The sequence below is a fragment of the Octopus bimaculoides genome, chromosome 18 (assembly GCF_001194135.2).
Source record: "Octopus bimaculoides isolate UCB-OBI-ISO-001 chromosome 18, ASM119413v2, whole genome shotgun sequence".
In the NCBI taxonomy this organism is placed as follows: Eukaryota; Metazoa; Mollusca; class Cephalopoda; order Octopoda; family Octopodidae; genus Octopus; species Octopus bimaculoides.
In genome coordinates this window covers 39753080-39764525 of record NC_068998.1, presented here as the reverse complement: position 1 = coordinate 39764525, position 11446 = coordinate 39753080, and the positions used below count along the sequence as shown (strand labels likewise).

Genomic DNA, 11446 nt, shown 5'->3' with positions numbered 1-11446 from the left:
TGTGGTTGGGAAGCAGGCTTCTGACCACACAGCCATGCCTACACCTCATCTTATATGTATGTATATATATGTTAGGTTTTATTGATATATTACAATGTTTAAAGATTTTGGCATTGTTGCATAGGCTGAAGCTGTCTTAAACTGTATAATGGGCACCTGGGTCTATAATGCATGGTGAGAGTGGTCCCACACAACAAAATCATACAAAAATTTGCATTGAGCTCCCTCCTTGATCAGTGGTGCCTCTGGATAACTACTGTGCATTAGAATAGCACCAAGTGAAACATTTTTAATCATGGTTTTACTGGATTAGCAACAACCTGGGGTTGAAGAACAAAAATGTGATAGCAGCAGTGGAATTGAACTCCTGATGTATGAGTTGGTAGAGGCAAAGAAAGTTTGAATGGAGGCAAAGAGAGAGAGAGAGAGAGAGAGAGAGAGAGAGAGAGAGAAATAGTGTTGAGTAATGAGTGAAATAAATTGAAAGAATGAGAGAAGAGTAGAAGTGAGAAAGGCAGAAGAAGAAGACAGATTGATAGATAGGTAGACAGACAGACTAGATAAGATAGGTATATAGATAGATACAAGGTGGTATCAAAAATTTCCTAGACTAATTCTGTAGTGCACCAACTGATTGTAGCAACTAGTTGCATGTGCAATGACAGCTAGCAGTGGCCTTCATGAGGCAGTGTGCCGAGTGACATCACTGTGTTTACTTTGCAAGTTGTGAAATTTGTGTTTTTGAGATCACATGTATGCTGTAGTCTGCGATTTTGTTATGGACAGGACCAAAGAGCCAATGTGAAATTTTGCATTAAACTTGGGAAGTCTGCTGCAGAGACATTAAGCATGCTTCAGCAAGTTTATGGCAATGAGGCAATGGGTTGTACACAATGTTTCAAGTGGTGCAGGCACTTCAAAATTGGAAGAACATCTCTGGAAAATGATGAGCGATCTAGAACAGGGGTTTTCAAACTGTGGTCCGTGGACCACAGGGGGTCCACAAGGACAAGACAGGGGTTCCGTGGACAGCAAATACTTTTTATGGGCAATTTGATTTTATATATGTTTTTTTAATCGAAATCTTTTAATTGACAATAAACCTATTTGTTAAATACTGTTAAATAAATAAATGTAAAAATATGTTATTTTAAGCAAATATTTATGTATAAATTTCATAAAAAGCCTGAAATATAAAGGGGTCCGCAAGTCAAAAAGTTTGAAAACCCCTGATCTAGAAGATCTGCCACAAGTGTTACCCTTGGAAATATGGTATTGTGCATCAAGAATTTGTCTCCTGAGGCGAAACCGTCAATTGAGAGTTTTACTGTGACATTTTTAAGTGTTTGAGGGAGGACATTTGGTGAAAGTGACCAGATCTGTTGAGCGTAAAGAATCGGACCCTTCATGATGACAATGAACCCTGTCACTGAATTCTCCTTGCTCATGTCATCATTCCGCACCTGCCGTATTCGTCAGCACTTGTGGACTTCTATGTCTTCCCTAAGATGAAAATGCAGCCCAAAGATTGCTGTTTTAACACTGTTGTTGTGATCTAGAGTGAATGGCAGAAGGTCCTTGACTTCCAAGCTGGATTCCAAAAGTGGCAGGAATGTTGGGACCACTGTGTTGCTGCGCAAGGTAAATATTTTGAAGGAGGTGATATTAAAACTTAGGTAAATAAGTTATTTTTTTATTAAACAACTATTCCTGGAACTTTTTGATACCTCCTTGTAGATAGAGATAGATAGATAAATAGATAGATAGATAGATAGATAGAGAGAGAGAGAGAGAGAGAGAGAGAGAGAGAGAAGGAAACAGACAGACAGTTAACATAAAGACAGACAGATACACAGATAGAGATAGACAGACTGACAGATAGAGTCACAGACACAAACAGATAGATAGATAGATAAAGAGAGAGAGAGGCACTGACAGATAGATAGAGACAGAGAGGCACTGAGATATAGACAGACAGACATAGAGACAGACAGACTTCGATAGCTAGATAGATAGAGAGAGAGAGAGAGAGAAAGAGACAAACAGGTAGATAGATAGATAGATAGATAGATAGATAGCTATTAGGAATAGTAAACGAAATACTGAAATAAGGAAATATAAGTTGGGAATTCTATGTAAAAGTTAAGGCAGAAAGACAAAGAGAGAGACTGGAATATAAGAATGGCGTAGTTAAGCGTGAAGGAAAAAGACAGAGAGAGAGAGAGAGAGAGAGAACGTGTAAGACAGATAGAGAAAGAGAAACAATGACAACCGGGGAAGAAAAAAGAGAGCGAGTGTGGAGGGTAAATGTGAGGGACATGAATAAAGCGGAGAAAGTGTAAATAGGAAAAGAAAGAGTATAGGGTAGGGAAAGAGAAAAGGTGAAAGAGTAAAACCAATGAGAGAGAAGAAAGAGAGAGAGAGCAAAAGATGTAAAGAAAGACAAAATGAGACAAAGAATAAATGTATATATGTGAAAGATAGACAGAGGGGGGGAGTGTGGATCACACACACACATATACCCGCATATAATCACACACATGCACAAGCCCGTGAGAAATGCACCTTTCTTCGCTTCTTGTTACTCTATCATCATCCTCTTACTATTACTCTATTGTAGCTGTTATTATCTTATTCTTCTTGTGTATCAGCTTCGTGCTCAACTTTTCCCCTCCTCCTGCTTTACTCGTCCGAGTCACCGCGAGCAGCAGCAGTATCGACAATTGCCCCCCCCCCCACCACCTGTCTGAACCGAGTACTGTGGATTTAGTGTGGCGGAGCCGAATCAGCCTACAGGCGCTACCATGACGGACAGCAACACAAATCGTAAACTCTTGCTGACAATAACTGCAACAACACCATTATAAGTATAACTATATCCATATACCATTACTAATACAGCTACTACTACAAAGCAGTGGACTGTGATTATAATAATATAAGGGGGGAAAATAAGGGGAACCACCTCCTTAAAAACTTCTACTATATGTCTATGAAGACACAAACTGTGTATATACACAAATATATAGAAAGAGATATCGTGAGGCAGGAAGTTGTTGCTCAGTAGGAAGAAAAAGTTAGGGAAAAATTATTTAAATAAATACACACATACACAGACCAAGGACGTGAAAATACGTGGATAATCACCGAAAAAAAAAAATACTTACAGTAGACTTAACCTCTTGGAGAGCTGATTGAATTACCCATTATTGTCGTCTGCCTTTGTTTGAATTTCTCATCCATGACGTACACCCACTAACCGGGGTATATATATATATATATATATTTTAAAAAAAGGCGAGAGAAAGAAGCAACAGTATAAACACACGGAAGAACACCCGAAACAATATATATATATATATATATATACATATATATATATAAAAGAAAGTTTAATGCAGTAACATTTACTCGCCGTGTCTCTCTCTCTCTCTCTCTCTCACACGCACATCCAGAGCTCTCACTCTCTTTTTCTCTCTGTACTTAGTCTCCGTTGCTTTAAATAGTATTAGTAGTAATATTACTGTTATTACTGTCACTAACTAGTTATTTCTATGTTGAAAAGATAGCAGCAATGTCGGCATTATTTCGTCTTTTAACGGGTAGGAGACGTACCCGACTCGGTGGAGGTAATACCACAACCGATGGAGGACAGGTAGCTGGTCGCAAGAAAAATCAGCTCACGTGTAACGTCGTTCTTCTGGATGGCACTGTTTATACCGTTGACATAAGTGTAAGTTTTCTTTATAAATACATATATATAAATGTGTATGTGTATAACTTTCCTTTGTAGTTTGTCGAGAACATCGAGTCTACAGATTCGGTTTCGATTCCTGGTTGTTGTAATTTCATTTTTACATCTACTACAAAAAAAAAAAAGCAAGAAAAAGACTTTATCCCCCTTCCTTTTTTTTTTCTTCCATTTCTCTGCCTATATATAATTGGAGATTAGTGTTCCCTGCTCCGTCGGGGTAACGGCAATGTTCTGAAGCTCCTCTAAAATGCTCCCCCCACCTAAATTTTATCAATTTAATCTTAAGCTACAGCTTAAAAAACGTCTCTGCCTTTTTAAAATCCCTTTGAAAAAAAAAAAAAGAGTAAACAAAGAGACACCAAGCTGTAGTTGTATCAAGACACACGGTTAAGGCGTTTGTGAGAACCCCCCCCCCTGCATCGATAAATACCTGTAATATACCAGTATCATTCTGACTGAAATGAGTTTTCCCCTTACATTGACCAATGAATGTTCACGATTGTTTTTGTTATTATTAGTGGCCCTGTACTTTTGTAAGAAATCGTTTGTTGCATTACTTTTATAACTATCTATTGATCTTGGTTACTAAGGATTATGTCACATCGATGAAGCCAGGTTACTAGGGACTCGAGTCGGGCCAGTCAAGTTGTCTCATAGCTGAATCATACCGATCGATTCAAAGAGATCGATGAAACAAACAAGTGGGCTTACGTTACGTTACATGGGTTAATGTCATCTCTGTCACAACATCAATGTTTTTTGTCACTTGTGGCTCTGCTGCATCAACTACAGCAGTCATATTAAACTGTGTCAACTGCTAACGGTCACTTTACATCGAGAAATCTATACATCCTACATATATATACACATCCATACATGAAAAGCGTATACACTTATGACACACACACACACACATGTCCTATATGAAACGATTTAACATTGATTTGTAGTTAAAAACTTGAGAAGACATATAGGTCATTCATTCTCTCTCTCTCTCTAAAGTTGTTGAATATATATGTGTGTGGTATAAAATATATATTGTTTGCTTGTACGTAAAGTTAAGTATAAAAACAGCTGAACATTAAATTGAAGGCTCACCCGATACATTCTAGTAGAGTACCATATTAATTAATTTTTACAAGGAAAAGGCTGACAGTGACTTCGAGGTCTGGTCAACCTTTTCCGTCTGTGTGTGTGTGTGTGTGTTATGAAACAAATACGTAGAGACACTAGTCGCATCATAAAGTCAAACACGTATAGACTCACACACCTGAGTCATCCACTTTATTTAGGTGTGTTCTATGTTAATATGTGCACTCATATTATACTTTATAAAATAAAACTGAATTAATACGTCCCATTTCATGTGTACAACTTCATATACATGGGCCCTGCTCAATACTTTTATTTAGGACCTCACTGCAAATCATTTCGACGCACCTTTAAATTGCTGACGATAAAAACCATGATTTAGTCTGACCAAAATCCTAGTGTTTACTTTCGTATTATGTGCGTTGAAGATATTGTTTAGCCCTAGGTCAGTCCTGATCGATCAGACCTCTGTCAAAAGACATTCCAGCTGCGACCACCCCGTCTTTCTCTGACCTCATTATCCAGTGTAGTCTTTGTTTATCTATTTTTATTTGAAATAGTAGGGTTGGATTTGAGTTAGAGTTAGTTGCTACTTCTAAAAGCTTGAGCGTCCACTTACAGGTCCCCGCGATTGGTTTATGTGGGTATGTACTTGAGATGTCGTTTAATCCTAGGTCAGGCCTAATCGAGCAGATCTATTGCCGAAATACATTCCAGCTGTGGTTACTACATTGTTCTTTGAATTCATCATTTGTATGTGTGTGTGTGTGTGTGTTTAATCTGAAAGACAATAGAATGGGACTTGAGTTAGAGTTGGCTGCAATTTCTAAAAGCTATTTCGTTGCTTTATGTGGACATATATTTACTCTATGTGTTCTGTATCTGTGCAATATCGTCTTAAGGCCTGGTCACACTGGGCCGTTGCCCGAGGGCCTCACAGATCGAGGGGACCAACTCTGAACCCTGTTTGCTGGACAAGCTATCACTAAATACTGTAGGGCCAAAGGCATTAATTTGCGTGGGGGCTTATAATGCTGCTTAAGACAGCCCTGTGTGTGTTTTGTGGCAACTATATAATAATAGTCAACAAGTTTCAACAGTTGATTTCATATACGTAGTATGTCTGGTGTATTAGATAACAGTTGCCCAGTATCAACCGTATGTATGTAAGTGAGGTAGGCTTTCTGTTTTGTGATCACGAAATGAAAGTGAGAAATTTTCGTAAGCAGTCAGTATTAAAATTGAAATTTAAAAGAAACAAAATCCTGTCCTTCTCGGAAATCGTAATCATTGCATTTCTAAACGGGGAAATTTACCCCCCCACCCCACGATCTACAAAAAATCTTCGAAAAAAATTAAAGCAATTTGGAGGTGGGTTGGGTTGGAAAATTTGAAAAGCTGTATTTGCGCGCGCATACACACACACACATTTTTAAAAATTGCCATGGATTTCATAACTGGACCAGCCAAGTGGTAACCGAACGAAAACTGCATATAAAAGAAATCCACTTTTAATCAATCCTGATATACACGCTGAGGACAGTGCATTATAAAAAACAATATATGCACACTATCAAAATAGCGTAGAAAATGGGAGAAATGAAAATTTTCATGTTTGGAGAAGAAACATCGGGGGTGGGCCCCGTTAACTTAGTAAGTAGTAAATAAATGTTGACACAGATATGAATGAAGGCGGTGTTTCAGCATGGCTTCTTCAACCGTGTTGAGTTAAAGAATACAGATATATATGCATGTATTGCGATACAAACTTACATACAGACTTATGTACACTGTTTGGTCATAAACTATTAATAGTTGATAAGTACCGTTGATATCCGATTAGGCCTTGCTTGGCCGTCGTAATAGTAACTAAATTTTCTCAAACAATACAGTACCACCTTAAAACAAGATCACATTAAACAACGATCTCCTAGTTAGACTGAAAAAATGGGATAGCCAAGATCGGAATGGTGTTGATCCGAGGTCCATAGTTTTGTTCGATCACAGTTGATCCAGTGTGTTAATAAACACAAAGGCGAGCCAACGAAATGACTTTTGCGCAGTCGTTTAACTGACCACAAATAACACCTGAATCTTACTCAAATCAACACATCGCTGATTTATAAAGGGATTTATAGGTTAGTGCTGTCAGGGATACATTGTTCTCGAGGTTATATGAGGTCACCCCAGTTTGTATATAAGGGAAAGTGTGCGTGTGTGTGTGTGTCAGTCGTTGCAAGAGGGAGGGAAAGACCATCGTCAGAGGACTCAGCCCCACCCCCGTCTTCATCTCATGAGCCTTATTTCTCCTGTTAAATAATCGTTGCCACTCTAAAAACCCACCACTACCACCACCACATAATGCATACGTGTTGTCCCATACACAAAGCAGACGTCAAAAACCTGACTTGAAGGACACACACACACACGCGTGTGTGTGTGTATGTGTGTATCTATATCTTGTCAATGTTTCATATATACGAAAATGAAGCACACTCTAAAACATAGAGCAGTAATATATTAAAAGTAATTAAGTTTATATCGGGTCATAGAGTGACCAATTGTTTCGTATCCACAAAGGCCTTAAAGTTTGCGGACATCTGCAAGGCTAAGGCCTTTGTGGATGCGGAATCATTGGTCACTCTATGACCGGACATAAACTTAATTACTTTTAAGCGAGTTTTAAGAAGTTCGTTTTGTAACCATGAGGTGTCATTCGACACGTGTCTTTATTATTATTTTTCATCACCCTGGTTGACCCAAGGCTTGTAAATAAAACTGTCCACCTGTAAACTGCGTCGAATGGATTTTAATTCTAAGTACCGACCTTTTCATACAATGAGTGTCGAAGGAAAACATTAACCCATTAGCATTTAAACCCGCCATATCAGGCCTGTAACGATACAGGCCCAAACATTCTACTTGTATCATGCTGAAACCAGCCAGATCTGGTCTCTTACACGTACCCTTCTGTGTCGCTCTACAAATGAAGTTACACCGTTGAAATCGCGAAGCTGTTAGATAAATGCATGAGTAATTCAAAACAATGGGAATGAATTAACAAATTTTGTTTTATTTGCATAAAAGTTGAAACAATTTAATTACAAGGAAACAAAGAAAAAGAAAGGGGCGGGGAAGAGATTAAGCATTTGACAGTAATCTAAATGCTGAAGAGCTAAGAGTACACGACGTGTGAAACACTCATTTACTCGATAATTCATTGATTAGGTATTTCAGTAGATCGAACAACTACTCGTCGAAACCAACGGAAATCCATTTACTTATTTATTTATTTATTTTCGTATATATGTCATTACTAGTCTAGACATTCCTGATAAATATTTGTTCTTAAATAGGTGGTAGGTAGTTGTGATATTAAGGTTGAGGTGAGCTGCATTGATTGTTCCCTGGGCACCCCTCCGCACATGACTTGTTATCTTGCCTGTTTATGTATTAAGCTACTTACCTACTTCTCCAGATTTATTTTTTTGTAGCTCACTTGCTAGCTAGATACATTTACCTTGTTACCTTGTCATCTTTGTTGCTATCCGTACACCTGTCTGTTTATTTGTTAGCTAACTAGCTAAATTGTTAGCAAGTTAGATGGTTGCTTTTGCTACTTGTCAACTCTCTGGAGTTGTTTTCCTAGACCAACGATTTTCAAACTTTTCAATTTAGGACACACCCTCTGCTTTTTAAAAAATTGTTAGTGCGCGCGCGCGCACATATATGTGTGTGTATCTATCTGTCTATCTATCTATATATATATAAAGATGAGAATGTCTGTCTCTCTGTGTGAATCCCTAAAATTCGGGAACTACCCAACTGATTTCATTCAAATTTTACACATGCTTAATTCAGGGTCCATGCAGTGTCATGGGCCTCCAAAATTTTCAACTTCTTGCTTAATGCGAGCCCAGAGTATTCTCTTGTCTCTTACACTATTTCAGTACCGGTTGAGACTTTTTCAACTGTAAGTATGGAAAACAAATTTTGGAAAAATTAAGTGAAAATTTCGAACCCACAAGAGTAAAACAAGTGAGACAGAGACAGGCAGACACAAGGAAAATGCCCCTTGTATTTGAATACTATGCAAATATTCTTTTAAAAACTTTTCATTTAATTTTTCCAAAATTTCAAAAAGTCTAAATGACCGAAACCGGTACTGAAAAAAACAATTATCCATTTTTCTGAAAGTTATGAGGAAACAAAGCCTTCTCATGTGAATTTTCTGATATTCTTCACCCCACCTTGGAAAAATTTTTCTCTTAGCAATTTCAGGGGTGGGGGTGGCTCGTTGATTACATCGATTCCAGTGCATAACTGGTACTTATTTTATTGACACTGAAAGGCTGAAAGGCAAAGTTGACCTCAGCAGAATTTGAATGAGAAGAAAAATATTACTAAGACAACACTGGCAGACAGTGACTTCAAATGCAGTCACTGCAGCCGAGACTGTCGCTTCCATGAGGACATGTTTCAGACTATTTGTATATACAGAACCACAAGCAAACAAAAATGCTTCTGCTCAGTCATTCAACCCTCTTAAGTTGTCAAATCACAAATTACACCCTATAGCCGAACTTGTATACACTGCTCAGATACACTACAGCTTGCCAAGAAAGGTTAAAAGTGGTAACAGAAAGCAGCAAGTAAGTCACATAAAGTCAGCAATGAAGGCGAGAAGTGCATGCATAATACACAGAATATGATGATGAAAGCACAAAAATAGACAGAAAAGTCAATATAGTCACAAAGAGGGAAAGGTCCATTAACAGGTCAGGAGTAGTGTTAGTGAACTTTGGGAAGCATGGAATTTTTGAAGGATGTAATGTCCTGACAGACTTAACATTCAATGTATTGAGTAATCAATGTCAGTCTGAAAGATATTTTTAAAATTCTTCATTTCAATCAATTAGGAAAACATATTCACATGCATACATACATACATACATACATATCATCATCCTTTAACATCCATACTGGCATCAGTTGGACAGTTTGACCAGAGCTGGCAAGCAGGAGAGCTGCACCAGGTTGCAGTCTGATTTGGTTTTGTTTCTACGGGGTGGATGCACTTCCTGATGCCAACCACTTCACAGTGTGTGCTGGGTGCTTTTAATGTGGCATTGGCACAAGCACTTTTATGTGGAGCCAGCACAAGTGCTTTTCACATGTCACTGGCACAGAGCTCTTGCAGGCCAATCCTCTTCATCAGGATATATATATATATATATATATATATATATATATATAAAAGAAAAAAAGAAAATGGAGATTGGAAAGTTAATAATGGTTTATTCTTACAGCTATTTCAATTAATACCCAATAATTTAATTACAAATTTGTAAATTAAATTTACATTTACGTGACATGAGTATAATTTCATCAGAGGTAAAAAAATAAAAAGATGTACTTTGGATGTTATATGTTCATTAAAAATTCATTTTAGCAGACTCTGGAATCTGCTTATCAATTCATTTTAGCAGGCTCATGTCACATAACTATAAATTTAATGTACAAATTTGTAATTAATTTATTGAGTATTAATTGAAACAGCTGCAAGAAGTGAAGATGACCAATTTGCTGTTAATAATAAACAATTATAAACTTCCTAATCTCTGTTTTCTTTTCTTCTTTTAAATGGACGTGAACTATATGCGTTATATATACCTATTTTCTTAAGGAAATGGAGGCACAATGGCCCAGTGGTTAGGGCAGCGGACTTGCGGTCATAGGATCGCGGTTTTGATTCCCAGACCGGGCTTTGTGACTGCTTATTGAGCGAAAACACCTAAAGCTCCATGAGGCTCCGGCAGCGGTTGGTGGCAACTTTCTCTCACTCTTTCTTCCTGTTTCTGTTGTACCTGTATTTCAAAGGGCCAGCCTTGTCACACTGTGTCACGCTGAATATCCCCGAGAACTACGTTAAGGGTACACGTGTCTGTTAATTTCACAAGCAGGCTGTTCCATTGATTGGATCAACTGGAACCCTTGACGTCGTAAGCGACAGAGTGCCAACATCTTAAGGAAGTTCATTCCCCCCAAAATACCAAGTATTGAACCAGAATTTCCTTGGATGAAACCATCCCTTCATGAGATTAACATATACTTTAATTAAATGAATGTATCTATGTATGTATGCATCCAGGCTACTGGCCTGCTGGAAATAGAAACCAAATAGCTCTTGAATCACACCCTACCGTTTTAAATACAAAAGGATGTATTGAATAATGCAGTCCAAGATACACAGTGTCTGATAATAAAAATAATAGAAAAGGGATGCCAAGGAACATATTTGAACATCTCCATTTATATCTCAAATACATTAAATACCTACTCTTATTTAACTGCATAGCTTACACATATATTAGTGTTTCTATGCCAAGTTATAAATAAAAGTAATAACTGAAGGGTTACTCAAAGCATTTTGGAAGAGTACATATTTATCAACCTTTACAAAGAAGTGCTTAATAGCGACTTTATCAGACTTGAAAGTGGGCAAGCTGAAACTACAGAGACATTGCCAACGTTTCCTTTGTAAAAGTTTATAAATGTCTGTCTGTCTGTTAGTCCCCACACACACACACACACACACAC

At 37.8% G+C, this 11446-nt stretch overlaps 2 protein-coding genes across 7 annotated transcripts in view; one reads left to right on the top strand and one right to left on the bottom strand.

Moving 5' to 3' along the window:
• LOC106883154 (transmembrane protein 177) overlaps nucleotides 1-4951 on the bottom strand; it is an 18941-nt gene extending 13990 nt beyond the window's left edge. Inside the window, exon 1 of one of the 2 annotated variants that reach the window (XM_014934071.2) lies at nucleotides 4853-4951. The gene's annotated coding sequence lies outside the window, so the exon portion shown is untranslated. Of the gene's footprint in view, nucleotides 1-3167; nucleotides 3256-4852 lie in introns of those variants that run through there. The other variant, XM_052974299.1, reaches the window with a different exon arrangement.
• The window catches only part of LOC106884072 (band 4.1-like protein 5), a 233425-nt gene continuing 225553 nt past the window's right edge, over nucleotides 3575-11446 (top strand). For all 5 annotated transcript variants that reach the window (XM_052974297.1, XM_052974296.1, XM_052974295.1 and 2 more), the window contains exon 1: nucleotides 3575-3733. In XM_052974297.1, coding sequence (XP_052830257.1) covers nucleotides 3575-3733 — 159 coding nt within the window. The remainder of the gene's footprint in view (nucleotides 3734-11446) is intronic.